This window comes from Penicillium bovifimosum (genome assembly GCF_028826915.1).
Source record: "Penicillium bovifimosum strain IBT 22155 chromosome Unknown utg000001l_segment0_segment0, whole genome shotgun sequence".
In the NCBI taxonomy this organism is placed as follows: domain Eukaryota; kingdom Fungi; phylum Ascomycota; class Eurotiomycetes; order Eurotiales; family Aspergillaceae; genus Penicillium; species Penicillium bovifimosum.
Window position 1 is genome coordinate 1916790 of NW_026622710.1, and position 13641 is coordinate 1930430.

At 51.3% G+C, this 13641-nt stretch overlaps 7 protein-coding genes across 7 annotated transcripts; 4 read left to right on the plus strand and 3 right to left on the minus strand.

Annotated features, from left to right (window-relative positions):
• Positions 1-486: 486 nt before the first annotated feature.
• Positions 487-1575, minus strand: N7515_000732 (uncharacterized protein; the record flags this gene model as incomplete). Its single annotated transcript, XM_056661476.1, has 5 exons — positions 487-984; positions 1061-1089; positions 1134-1160; positions 1209-1381; positions 1460-1575. The coding sequence occupies 5 exons, from the start codon at positions 1573-1575 to the stop codon at positions 487-489; spliced, it is 843 nt and encodes a 280-aa protein (XP_056526642.1).
• Positions 1576-3155: 1580 nt separating this feature from the next.
• Positions 3156-4176, plus strand: yop1 (putative membrane biogenesis protein (Yop1); the record flags this gene model as incomplete). Its single annotated transcript, XM_056661477.1, has 6 exons — positions 3156-3209; positions 3389-3595; positions 3664-3672; positions 3823-3886; positions 3942-3999; positions 4053-4176. The coding sequence occupies 6 exons, from the start codon at positions 3156-3158 to the stop codon at positions 4174-4176; spliced, it is 516 nt and encodes a 171-aa protein (XP_056526643.1).
• A 1408-nt stretch (positions 4177-5584) lies between these two features.
• N7515_000734 (autophagy-related protein 101) lies at positions 5585-6329 on the minus strand (the record flags this gene model as incomplete). The annotated part of the gene is made up of 3 exons (XM_056661478.1): positions 5585-5772; positions 5829-6182; positions 6242-6329. 3 exons carry the CDS (start codon positions 6327-6329, stop codon positions 5585-5587), a joined length of 630 nt encoding a protein of 209 aa, XP_056526644.1.
• Positions 6330-7066: 737 nt separating this feature from the next.
• N7515_000735 (peroxisomal biogenesis factor 3) lies at positions 7067-9010 on the plus strand (the record flags this gene model as incomplete). The annotated part of the gene is made up of 3 exons (XM_056661479.1): positions 7067-7224; positions 7328-7680; positions 7746-9010. The coding sequence occupies 3 exons, from the start codon at positions 7067-7069 to the stop codon at positions 9008-9010; spliced, it is 1776 nt and encodes a 591-aa protein (XP_056526645.1).
• A 1451-nt stretch (positions 9011-10461) lies between these two features.
• On the plus strand, positions 10462-11212 carry N7515_000736 (uncharacterized protein; the record flags this gene model as incomplete). Its single annotated transcript, XM_056661480.1, has 2 exons — positions 10462-10654; positions 10725-11212. 2 exons carry the CDS (start codon positions 10462-10464, stop codon positions 11210-11212), a joined length of 681 nt encoding a protein of 226 aa, XP_056526646.1.
• A 773-nt stretch (positions 11213-11985) lies between these two features.
• N7515_000737 (uncharacterized protein) lies at positions 11986-13077 on the plus strand (the record flags this gene model as incomplete). Its single annotated transcript, XM_056661481.1, has 1 exon — positions 11986-13077. The coding sequence occupies one exon, from the start codon at positions 11986-11988 to the stop codon at positions 13075-13077; it is 1092 nt and encodes a 363-aa protein (XP_056526647.1).
• A 207-nt stretch (positions 13078-13284) lies between these two features.
• N7515_000738 (uncharacterized protein) lies at positions 13285-13464 on the minus strand (the record flags this gene model as incomplete). The annotated part of the gene is made up of 1 exon (XM_056661482.1): positions 13285-13464. The coding sequence occupies one exon, from the start codon at positions 13462-13464 to the stop codon at positions 13285-13287; it is 180 nt and encodes a 59-aa protein (XP_056526648.1).
• Between the last annotated feature and the right edge of the window lie 177 nt (positions 13465-13641).

Sequence of the window (13641 nt, forward strand, 5' to 3'; positions counted from 1 at the left end):
AACCTAGGTTGACTGCTACATACCCATGTCTCGAGATACAGGTTGCCTGCTCTGATTCCAAAACTTCGAAGTTGCAGCCATGTGCCTGACATTGAGGGAATCTAGCAGAAGCCTAACAAACGCACCATAATAGAATCACCAAAGAAAGCAGTTTTCTTCTCCATGTCATGAACATAATTTTTGGGGGATCCAGATCGACCAAATCGCATGGTGTCAAACCAAAAAAAAAGAAGCGGATGATAATTGTGTACATCCCAAAAGAACACAAGTATATAGCAACAAACAGGAGGTTCTATAGAGAAATACCCGCAGACATACCGGCAAAATGTGGAAAGAACATCAGTCATATATCGCATGTCATGCATATGAGCGGAAGCGGGACATAGGTCGCAAGGGGGGAGGATTCGTATCACATGAGAAAGAAGCAAGACAAGGGCCCGGGCCCTTTGTCAGAAGACCAGAAGAGGGAGACCTCGAATCGTAGCATCAAAGAATGACACACGGACTGCGGCGGGTCTTCGGCCGACGGGTGTCCCTCTTGCGGTCATGGCGGTTTGGGCCCTCGCGCTTTCGGTTGGGGTCTCCACTGCCTTTTGAGGCTTCAGAGTCTTTGCGGATGATCTGGCGGCATAGGTCGACGAAGACTTCGTTGACGTTTGCGCGGCGGCGCGCGGACGTCTCGTAGTAGGGGGCGTTGCCCCATTTTTGCGATAGGCCGAAGGCGCGAGCGCGTGGTACGGCGCGGTCTTCTTCCAGGTCGGATTTGTTGCCCACGATCACGATTGGGACGTTTTCGTCGTCTTTGATTCGGATGATTTGCTCGCGGAGTTCGGAGAGTTCGTTTAGGGAGGACATGCTGGTGATGGAGAAGACGAGGAGGAAGCCTTGTCCTTGTTTCATATACAGTTCTCTGGGGAGCGCTGTTAGTATCGTGTGTTGTTCCCGGGGTTGGACCGTGAATCGATCGCGGTGGTGAATTGGAGCCTGAATTTACCTCATTGCCGCTGTTGAGCGAGAGTTAGCTTTGCCTCCGAGCTCTCGTTGTGATATGGCGACTTACTGAATTGTTCCGTCCCTGCGGTGTCAAGGCTGCGAGATTTTAGCAACATGTTGTATCCAACCCACCGACTCACTCACATCTCCAGTATACATTGTCGACCCTGCCAGATTTGGTTAACGACAGATCCCAATTCCAGCCCATGATAGACAACTTACGTCTACCTCGATTTGTTTTCGGTATGAGTCCTCGATCGTGGGGTCGTAGCTTTCGATCCAGACATTTTGAACGAATTGAGCTGGACGGTGTTGATCAGCTTGGGAGCTCAGGGCAGGACACGAAGCATGGGACACGGACCTGTTAAACAACTTTTTCCGACACCTCCTGTTATCGCATCGCATAGGATCGCCTGTGGTCAGCCTGTGACCCACGCAATATCTCAGGACCAAGGCCAATGCCTACCAGCACCCAAAACAACAATGTGGTATTCGCGTCTGTAAGGGGCGCAACCCAACAATTAGAACGTGATCTCGGGGTTTCCAGTGGGACCAAGCACTCACTGTGGCCGCATTGAGCAGGCTGTGTATTGATATAATTTAGTCGTTCGAGTTCGAGATCGCAGTAGCAGTGGAAGGACCGACAAGGGAGGGTTGGCGTCAGTGTTGATCGGCCCACGTGGTATAAAGTACGATCTTAGATCGCGGAGGTTTCGTGGGTTGTGTAGGCTTGTAATTGTCCCCTGTACCACAATGTCGAATGTCTCAATTGTAATGCGATGGAGATGGAAGAGCTTAGGAGGGCGGTACGCGGGATCGGTTACATCGGTCAATGGCCCGGTGTGTCGTGCACGGATATGTGATCACGGAGATTCAAGGGTCCACTGGGGATTTTAAATACAATTGATGAAATTTCACCTAGAACAAGCTTAGGCGTCTCTCGAGGGAGGAGAGGTAAACGGGAGGCCTGTAACCCCAGGGCACTTCGTTCCTGAACTCTCTGTGTTTCAGTGCCCCAATCACATCATAGGCCGGGATCATCTCTGGCGGTCTGACAATTTTACATGTCTTTTTTACTGGGCAAAATCCCAAGTTTGTCATTTTGTTCTGGTATTTTATTCTCACAGAACTTCATTTAGCCTGATTTTTTCGATTCCCAAATTCCCAGCAAACAATAAACCCCTGATGTGCTGTAGCTACAACACGTGACTATCACGTGTTGATGTTGTTAGAGTTCGAAGCCTCTCAAGCTCAACCGTAAATTCCCGAGGTCAGTGGTGTTAAAAGTCACTGACACTCGGCATCTGAGGTATTTCTTCATCTTGATACATTAGATGTGTGGATTGGTGACATGTCGAGTAATGAGATGTTTATGCTTAGCCGGCGTATCATACCAAGGCTCGGACCAAGTGCTGCAGGGGGTGACAGCCCTGAAGGCTGAAGCTCCACAAAGGAACTTGCCCCGGTTTCATGGTAAAATCAAAACATTCCAAAAATACTTAATACATCGGCCTGGGAACAGGCTAGTACGTACCGGCATAGGGAACATAAACAGGTACAATCAGCAGGCCGTGGTGCCCTGAGAAGCCGCGTACGTCATGTCGTGATGATTATCCTGGGGAGATGAGTGGAGATGAAAGCCGAGCGGGTGATTTGCTCTGGTGGTCCTGGTCTTGAACAGCCCTAGGGTTCGGTGGGACGAGCTTATATCGATCTGAAGCAGTTAAAGGTGTATTTGAAGCTAGAAAACTCGCTACTCTTGGGACCCCATGTGTTTCTCCTAGCCCCTCGGCTACATTGACGTAGGTAGTTGGTAGTCCGATAGTGTGACCACTGACCAGTGACTTTCGATAGAGGTCTAGGTGACTTTCTCCATGACTTCGACTAGAGATAAATGACCTTATCCATCGCCTAGACCCCTCGATGTAGATTGTCCAGTGATGCTATCAGTTGATCTTTCTATCCAATGACAATTTACCGCAAGCTTCCTTCACATGGCGGTCGGATACGTCATGTGCATCACGTGATGCGCACAGGCTACCCGCTTGTCTCGGTCCTTCCGCCAGCTTGACCGTTTGCATTCTCACCATCCCTCGCTCCATTGCTATTCTAACAGCTCTTTGTCCTGTTTCTCACAAACTATATTCCCTCAAATCAGCAAAATGGCCTCTTTCCAAGAGCGTGCTCAGCACTCGATTGCTCAGCTTGACAAGGAGGTACGTTTCCAGCTATTGTGTGTTTTTTTGGCGCCTCGGTCTAGCCCTCGCCTGTTGGCTGCAATGCCCCGAAGCGCCAGCGATCGCAGTTGTATTGAAGATACTCGCTTGACTCGATCTCGACTGCATTGTGCCGTATCTCTCCATGCGTTGGAGCTAACATTTGTGTCACTTTACAGCTCTCCAAGTACCCTGTCCTCTCCAACCTCGAGCGTCAGACCAATGTCCCCAAGGTCTATGTCATCCTTGGCCTTGTCGGCATCTACACCTTCCTGGTCTTCTTCAACATTGCTGGCCAGTTCCTCGTCAACTTTGCCGGTTTCTTGCTCCCCGGTTATTACTCGCTCCAGGCGCTCTTCACCTCCAGCACCCACGATGACACTCAGGTAAGAATTTTTGGTCTAGATTTACCCCTCTTCTAGGCGCAAATCCGCTAACTATCTCATTTTCACAGTGGCTTACTGTATGTACCCCATGTTCCTATTCGCCTGCTGTCGCAGCTGTGCGGAAGTATGAGATCACTACCGATTCCCGAGGTCGGGCTTATCATACTCCCCACGTGACGTCTTTCCCGCTTGCACACGACCAGGAATACTAACAGATGACTTGATAGTACTGGGTTGTCTTCGCTTTCCTGACTGTCGTTGAGAGCGCCATCAGCGCCGCTTACTGGTTCCGTATGTTTCCACATGACCTCAAATGAGCCGCATGACTTTGCTAACTGGTCGCAAGCCTTCTACTACATCTTCAAGTTCGTCCTGATCCTCTGGATGGCTCTTCCCCAGACCAAGTATGTCCCCCAACATCACCGAAATCAAGACCAGTAGCTAATCCCTGCCACAGCGGTGCCCAACTCGTCTTCCACTCCTTCCTCCAGCCCGTGCTTGGCCGCTTCTTCTCCAGCAGCGGTACCTCCACCAACCTCCGTGCTCAGGCCGAGGCTGCGAGCAAGCCCCACTCCAGCTAAAGGACTGTTGTATGACGTTTTATCAGAGGATCGCATCGTCAATATAAGCTCCGTGTAGCCTGCTCGATCGCAGGTCGCGGTTCCGGATTCTCTGTGCCCGGCGTGGCACTATGCGCGAAGTGAGGTTGTTGGCTCAAAGCTTCGCTGCCGTGATTAAATAGGAGCACTTGAGGACGCTAGCAGATGACATAGAGGGCCCGTGAAATGTTGCGACGGGTCCGGGGTTGGAGATTCGCTGAATAGGAGAACGCTCATCTTGGTTCCTTGCCGATATGTCCCACTCGAATGATTTAGTTTATTTCGTACATTGTTGTCACGAATATGAATGCGGTTGTTTTCAGCTACCCGAGATACTACGTTTCCTTGCCTTTGGCTTCCAAGACAATTGTCTTCGCCGTGATGCTGCGTCATTTCAAAAGACTACCTACATGTACCTGGGCAGGCGAAATCACGCAAGTATAATGCTGCTTAAACTGCTTTCCCCCAACAGCAAGTATGCTGTGACTCCTATCGGGGACTGATAGTTCAACCCCTCCCCCCACCCCCGCCCTGCGTGAATGCTGTCTGATCCTACCATATTTCTTTGGCATCGCCGAGAACGACCGCTTCTGAGGCCAGAAACGAGTGCCCTTTCCACCCGTAACTTTGGACATACAGACGCTCCTCGACCGCAGGGTGAGGACGTCCACGTCTTCAGCACCGTGATGGACAAGCCTGGCTTCAAAGCCGACTCAACCGATACCAAAGTCTTCAAGGACTGGGGAATACCAGATATCTTTGCACGTGTCATGACCGAGGCCCAGCCTATTGGCACGAGCGCCATAGCCCGTAGACACGCTCAAAGCTAAAGTCCAGGCGGCGGGGAAGCCTCAGGTCTGCATCAATTCACTAGGCTGGACTAGTTAAGTACGGTGTAGTTATCTAAATTTATATACCTAGGGGATTGATATACCTATGGGGGTATTCACCCCCCTTGTTCCATTACCACCATAACCTTGGTATATGTTCAGTGAATCCCCGGTGAAGCTTGACAAATGATCCGAGATAGGATATGCGAATTTTTATTGAAGTGCAACCTAGTGTAGAGGACCTTGCGCCGTAGGTGCTGATCGGGCATTGTAGAGAACCAGCCTAACCCCCAGAAAAACAAAAAACGCCTGGGCACTGAACTCCATCTGGGAATCGTTGTGATTCAAGTATAGCAAACCAAGGCTCCCTACCCTCGTGGTCATAACCTTTTTGTATTATATGACAAATTCGTGAGTCGTATCGAGATCAATCGCCCACTGCTTCCGCGGGGAGAGATGATGGAAATGTGTCCGTTTGGGTGAACAAGCAGCAGAGTGTGTATCTATCAATGTGAAAATTCGGAGTCGTAGAATTCAGGCCCTCAATAGAGCCAAACATCTCAGTAAAGCCCCATGCGATTTCCCCAACCATCGGCACGAGGGTTAACAACAACTCGATATGGGAACGGATTTGAATCACTGGTAGTGATGGGCGGAATATGGTCTTTATCGCGGTTGACGACACTCAAGATCTTCAAAGCTGCTTTCTGGAGCATATTCCCCATTGCTTTGCGCACCTTGGCTCGTTCTGTAAGTGAATTAGCAAGGGCGCCGGACAAAAGAAGAGCAGCAGAGCGTCCTTACCAGACTCAGTACGCGGTGTGGCGATGGTGACATCAAGTGTCCAGATCTCCCAGCAAACCTCTTCCTCGCCTTTGCCAGTCAGCCCGCCAAACCAATGCCCGGAGCGACGTCGCTTCTTCTCATAGAACTCAACCGCGATCCGTCCTCGCACGCCCCTGCCCCCACTAGTTATTTGACCATCATGCCCACCGGCCGCTGAAGAGAGATGCTGTCTGACCAAATCGGATACGCGCGACTCGATCAGCGTCTCCAGGTCCGCATCGTTTATCGCGGGGAGTGTAAAGTCGAGCACGTCAAAGGTAACCGGCCGAATGGAGGGGAAATACCGGTGAAAGAAGATGAGATTCAGGACACCTGTCAGGAAATGTTTAGATCCTAAAGTACTTTTACTATATCTCCAAGCAGTAACTGACCTTTCAGTACATCTCGCACATGAGTGGTGTCGGCGAAGATCTCCAGGAAGTACTCCGGAGGGGTTTTGCGGGGCTCCATCCCCGCCATGACGCAGCTCACAACCAGGCCGGTTGGGCGTAGCTTCAGACGGTGGTGGTATGAGTATCGGTATTACTCCTGCTACAGAATAAAGGGATAGTAGGTAAGCTCGTCGAGTGTGTTGACAGGTTCATGGGGGAGGTTGGCGTAAGGTTGAGTGAGAGTGATGCTGATATGGGGAAGGGGGGGGGGGGGGGGGGGCGGCCTGTATCGGCTTTCGGGAGCGGCCGACTGAAGCTTATCGGTTATCATCGAAATGGGGAAACGCGTGGATGAATGACATTTATATTCAAGACTCTTTATAAAACAAGATTCAGAGGCATACGAGACATGAATAGAGGCATGTTGGCAGGGATCAGTTGTTGCCGGATGGACATGGTCGCGCCGAATCCGGGGGAAGCTCTAGTGAAAACATGACGATATGGGATTTCCGGAAGATCAGAGCCATTAGACGATGAATCTGGGATTCTGGGAAATATCGTATAACTAGATAGTTCGTGATTTTGTGGTAATATTTAGGCATATTTTCAGCATGTGGCTTTGAGGCTGCGGCACTTTATATGAGTTCACTAACACGTTGTAAGCCGGTAAGCTCTAGCCGAGGCCTGAAACTCGCGATCAGCGCCCGAAGCCTTTCTTCTCCATCCACTCCGTACTCCGTCCAGAATTCATCATCTTCGAAATATATCATGATTTGAACTTGATCATCATTCTGTCTTATCCTTGGAGCACCATTGACAATCGATATGATCGGTGCGACGAAGCGCTGGTTCCAGCGCAATCGCAGAGGTCTTGCAATCGGGGCTGGGGTGATAGGAGCTGGCTACTTGGCCGGACAATATGTGCTATCCAAGATCTCCGAAGCGCGGGAACGCATGAGCGGCGATCGGATTGCACGCGAAAAGTGAGTTCTTCTTATTGATGAGCTCTCGTCACCCTGCCGGCAAGCATGGGAGCTTGTGACGGGTCAAAATGCCCCGGACCGGAATCACTGACCAGGTCAATAGTCTACGCCGACGATTCGAACAAAACCAGACCGATTGCACATACACTGTCCTAGCCTTATTGCCAACCGCCACCGAGAATATTATCGAGGCTCTACCTGTCGAAGAGTTGACGAAGGAGCTGCAGCAGAAGCGAGCTGAGAGGTTGGCTCGGCTCAATGCCGGAGAGGCCACTGGATCAGACCTAAGTTCGGTAACGCCTAGTCTCCCGGATGATGATCGGAGGAGTCTCTCCAGTTTCCAAAGTGAAGGATACGTGCATGCGAGCCAGATGGGGGAGTCTTCCCTAAGCTCGGACGGACAGCCTCGGCCCAAGCGGAACAAGACCCAATTGTGGAATGAGGTTAAGATTACATGTAAGTCTCTCTATCGCAGCAGTCTTTATCATGGACTCCGTGTTTCAGAATCTAACATGTTTCAGCGGTCACTCGGTCGTTTACTATGGTCTACACCCTCTCATTGCTCACCATCTTCACTCACATCCAACTCAACCTCCTCGGCCGCCGCAACTACCTCTCCAGCGTGATCTCCCTTGCTACACCGCCTGCCAACTCTTCGACTATCAGACTTGAAGACCATGATGATGAACTCACACAGACATTGGGCGATGACTTCGAGACCAACCGCCGTTACCTCGCCTTCAGTTGGTGGCTACTTCACCGCGGATGGAAAGACCTAATGGTCCGAGTACAAACTGCAGTGGAGGAAACATTTGGGCCTCTGAATCCCCGCGAGGATATCAGCTTGGCCAAACTCTCCGAGCTGACCTTGCAAATCCGAAAGAGGGTGGAAGGCAGCACAGAGGAGGAACGACGATCTCAGAGGTGGCTTTCATGCTTGCTGCCGCCAGCAGGCGAGGAGCAGCATGTCCTGCGCGAGTCCGGCGTGGAGGGAGTCGCGGACCCGACCTCTCCCCAGACAGCATCGAAGCTGCGACACCTCCTGGACGAGACAGCGGATCTGATTGACTCTCCCTCTTTCTCCTTGGTGCTCACCCTTCTCAACAACGAGGGATTCTCCACTCTCATCGACCAGAGATGTGCCGCTGACGCCTTCAAGGCGCCGACCTCTACTCCGGAATTTGCCCCTCAGTCCTTTGAATCCGTTGCCACTGTCGTGCCCCTGGCTGGCAACGCCGACCGCAAGACGAAGCTTGCTAACCTCCTGGCTGTTATGGCTCGCCAAGCGCATGTGATTGGCAATGGTTCCCACCCACCCAATGAGTATCTGGTCGCCATGGACCAGAATGTGCGTGAGCTCGAAGCATTCTCTGCCGTGGTCTACAGTTCAAACTTTGACCTCGAGCTTCTTGGTGCCAAGAATACGGTGTCCGAGGCGAGAGAGACTGGGTTGGACGATAATGATATGGCTTCTTCATTTACGCACGTATCCGTTCAGGAGGAAGTTGAAGATGACCTGAAGGATGATGAGTCCATCCAGTCATCGTCGCCGAGCGCCGAGCGCGTGGCATCAGTGGCAGATGAGCCTTTGACTAACTCTGCCTTCGAACAAGCTTGGGGTAAAGCCACAGAAGAGGAACCTACCTCTCTACCCGAGGAAGCCACCGAGAAAGTCACAGAAAGAGTTACGCAGGAAGATACGGAGGAAGCCACGGAGGCAGTTACAGAGGAAGTTGCAGTGCAAGCCAATGAAGAGCCCACAGAAGAAACCCAGGCAACGCAATGAGGCACTGAAGGGAGCATTGATCTTGATGGGCGATGTGTGATCGTCTCTGTTATACCCTTCATTTTCGCACATTGTCCTGAGTCCGACCTTGATCTTTCTAAGCCCACCGCATGTACTACATCTTGCGATAGATTTGAATTATGTTAATGATATACGTCAATTGTATGCTCTGCAAGCACTCCTAGTGCGGTTTTTTCCGATACAACATGGCGTATACACAATTGCTGTTCGACTTTCTATGCCCACCATCTCTGCTTATGCAGCCTTGGAAGTGATCGATGGACTCGAATACTGAAAAGACTCTCCTTGGGATGCCATCCCTGCCCACTATTTGGTGGTGAGCCTCTCAACGTACGATAGTGTGCAAAGTGCAAACCAAAACAGACTAGCGTCGGTGGGCCAGCGGGGGTCTTTCCAAGGTTAATGCCATCAACAACGGCGTGGAGACAATCAAGGAATGAGTCCGAATGACCGAGAAAAGCTTGGAAAGACTCCGCTGTCAGTTGACGGGTCCTTATTACTAGCGAATAACAAGATAGCAAATGAATTGGACAGCTCTCTAGTGCCATTAGCCTCGGGTCCGGCTACGAATTGTGACTTGCAGTACGGAGTAAAGTTCCTTGGTTTAGCTAGCGTCTACAGCGTCCATCCTGTCCGGTAATCGCAATCGCATCCTCTTCATTTTCCCCCTGTCAGTTACCGCACCACTGATGTCCGTCTTCGGTATGTTCCTGGCTGTGAATGCAGGTGTGTCATCAGGAACAGGCAACTTTTCTATTGTGTGTTTTTATGGACCCGGACAACGCCGAGACATACTGACGTCAATGACTATATTTTTCCTACTGCGGCTTTCCACCCCGACTGATGAGATAATCAGCCCACTTGTGTGGCGCAGCTGGACGGTTCTCCATTCTTGATAGCGCAATGGAGACTTGGTTGTATTGAATGATACATACCTTAGTTTTAGCGTTTTGGAATTTGTATTGACGTAGCGGTTGCAAGGGTGAAATCTTGCCATCTGTAAGCTAAGACGAGGTTGGAGAGCGGCCGAAAGCCCCTTTTTCGGGTTGACCATGCTTCAAAAGCTAGTACAGCCCTTGGAGACCCTGATTGAGTGGCTGGCGAGTAGGTAATCGATGCCGATGAAGGGTCTGGTGTTATTATCTCCTATTCGAGGGTGCAGTTTGAGTTCCCTAGTGAAGCTCGCTTTCAACGTTCTCCTGCAGCTAGATGATGTACGGGGATACGCAACCCCGCATTGTGCAAAGGTCAATGAAGAGCAATGATCAGCCCCGGCCATCGGTCCTCGGTAACTATCAAATGGCTGACATTTGAACCTGCGATGCTTGAGAAAATACATATAGAAGTAGCACAGCCCAGAGTATATTGTCTTTCCTTCGCCTTTGCAGCTTGTTAGTATGCAATCAAGTGTCTAGACAAGCATTTGAGCCATGACATTCCCGGCGGTCCCCACTCAGATGATAGTTCTGCCTATCAAGGAGGGCTTAAAGATCGAAGATGCATCAACCAAAGAGGGCCAGCTCTGGTCGCAGATACTAGACATTCTGGAACGCTGGTCAGGATTCCGTCGCCTGTACTGGGGTCGGCACGTGGAGGAGGCAAACCAGGTGCACCTTCATATCGGTTAGTGATTATACCGAGATCAAGGTCGGGTTGATAGGATCCGGAAAGTAATGTCCGAGGGACTGTCTAGTTCGAGCCAATCTGCACCAGCATTATGCGCTCCTCTCCTCGCGCGAATGGGAACAGATCACCACCATCTTGAAGTCGCTGGGAGTCCCCGACGCTAGCTCGCTCACAGTCCGCCATGCCATGATTGCGGAGTTCTCGCCCAACCCACGAAGCCTAGGCAATGGTGCTCCCGTAACGGGAACAGCTATCTACCTAACTGCAGATCCCGCGGCATGGGAAAAGACATGGGCACTGTGGACTGGCATTGTCAGTAGCGTACCTGGATGCATTGGAGTTACGGGCGGCTGGATGGTGGAGCCGGTCGAGGGCAACAGCCCCTGTTATATCGTTTATGTCGGCTGGGAGAGTATCGAGGTCCATGACTCGTATCATAACACCAAACACTTCCGGCGACGAGCGGTTATCCTCAGTGAGAATAACCAAGGATTCCGCGAATACGGCCATATTGCTTTCAAACACTCACGTGTTCGACAGGAGGCAAATTTGTAGACTTGGCATGTCAATGTAGCATTCCATGAGAAATCCTTGGACTATGAAAGAAATGACACTTTGACAGAGCTGAAGAGAGACAAATCATTGAAACAATGAAATGTAACCGTAAAATGTTAGTTTCACCCAGCCTCATAGTGTGGCTTGGGCAAGTACTCCACTCGCCAAATCGTAAGGGAAAGTACAAGTACCTCCTCCGCAGGGTTCCGTATCGTCCAATGACCTTGCTCAACCAAGGAACTGCCGGTCAAAGTCCTCGAAGGTTTCCCCCCGATCTGCCTCCCCTTAAGATCTGCCCTTTCTGACCATCTCTCCCCCTCGATATTTGATGGTCATACGTTTCCTTGCTCCTTTTGTTTTCACTGCTACCCGACCTCATATCCCAATTGAGTTGCAAGGTCTGATGTGCGCGTCGCTTTATCACCCTCACCTCAAAATCCACCCCGAACTTCAGGAGGATCAGCCCGTTGTACCTTTACAATAACTAGGTCTTGCTAGTATTGCTAGACTTTCTACACATTGAAGGTGTTCGCTTTCAGCTTTTTGCTTAAAGCCAAGAGAGGATCGTGCCGCTGCATACTGCAGTGGGCGCTGAAACCGCATTATTTCCGTATCCGTCAGCCGCGCGCCTCGGAAACGCACCTTCAAGTCGTCACCTCCCAGGAATCCATCGCTTGAAAATTTCCAACAGCCCACTCGTGAGCGGGCCATTTTTCTAGAACTACGGTCGCGCGCGTTCGCTATTCCAAGGCTGATATCCTTGCCCGCTCACTATGACTGAATATCGGTTGCCCCTCCATCAAGGGCCCCCTAGCCGGAAGCCTCTCGTTGGTGCCCAGCATGCATATGGATATCAGCCCTACGACGCCCCGCGCGCCCAACCCCAACTTGCGCCTCATCTAGCAGGTCCTCAGACTACGCACAGTCGGACTCGAACCACATCCTCTACGGTGCTGCCCTACGCTGGCGGATCCCAATACTATCACAACGCTCCTCCGCCGCCTCCCATCCCCCAAACCATGAACCTTCCTCACCACCAATCCTCTAGACGCCTGTCTAGTACCACAACATCGACTTCCTCTACCGGCAACCATCCGATCGGACACGCGGGGCAAGCTGTTTCTGACATTCGCCGAACCGCATCCTCTCGCTCCGCCAACTCCCAGCTTGGATATGTCGCCCTCATGCGCCGGCAAAAGGCTACTGTGTGGTGCGACCGAGCGCAACCCGAGGATGCTAGATTGCGCGAACAAATTCTGCGGGACAAGAAGAGAGCATACCTTGAGGTTCATGGATCAGGCGCTGGCCGAGCAGGAACTCTGGGTAGTGGCAAGATCCGACATGGTCCGAAGGGTGTATCTGAGTTCTCGCCCTCCAATCTCGTGGGCGCCAAGGTTCCAGTCCGACTGAGTGCGAACGAGGTTGGTGATGGCGATGACGACGCTTGCAGTACTGATGGCGCAATGCACAAACGCACCGGCAGCGGTCGAAGCTCTCTGGGAAGCGCCCATCGTTACCCGAGCGGCTACTCCCGTCCACATGGGACAATGGGCAGCAACAGCACACCTCCGAATGAGAAGACAGATCTACCGGAGGTGTCCGAGAATACGCCCGCGGAGCTTCAAGCAGAAGAAAAGAGCCGGGTTTCGTCTATTGTCAAAGACGATAGCGCGACAACACATAGCAGCGAGCATGAGCGAGACGACATTGTCGGTGACATGCAAGCCCCAAGTGCTGCTATTTCCGCAACCGAGAAAGCCAAACGGGCAGCCGAATTGCGACGACGAGGAAGTGTAGACGAGCGCACTACCTCCATGACTAATGTGCGACTCTTCGTCGCCAATCCCGACTCTGACAGCGACTGAGTGAGACTTTTATACCCGTCATATACAGTCTGCGCTCTCTTTTATCCTCCCGCTTCCCGCGCTTTCTCTTATCTTTTATGATTTCTGCACGATCTCTCTTACTGCCTCACTAATTGCACATACCACCTATCTCGTTGCAACTTTTCATCTGGCTGGTACCACTCGGCAAATCTTGATGGTTTAGGCCGATTCTGCCCCCTGACATGTTCATATCTTGCCCTGTGGCGTCTTCTTTTCTTCAGCGCCGCATCCTTTTTCCGTCTTTCTTTCCAGGCTGCCTTCATCCAGCTGGCTATTGTGCTTGAGGGTACTGCTGGTCTCTATAGACTGACCCTGTGTTGCTTGAGCTTCTGCGGCCGCATAGGGATCGTCGTGGCGTTGTTGCATCTGGCATTTCCTTCTTCTCCCTAGAGATAATAATACTAAATCAAAGATGATTCCGCTGCATATGACTGATACCCAGGACTAACAGGAAAATGGAGCATCATTTCCACCAGCGTTGCTACATTGACGCGATGTATCATCAGGCCGTCCCACATTCTGCAATTGAGTATTCCAGCGTAG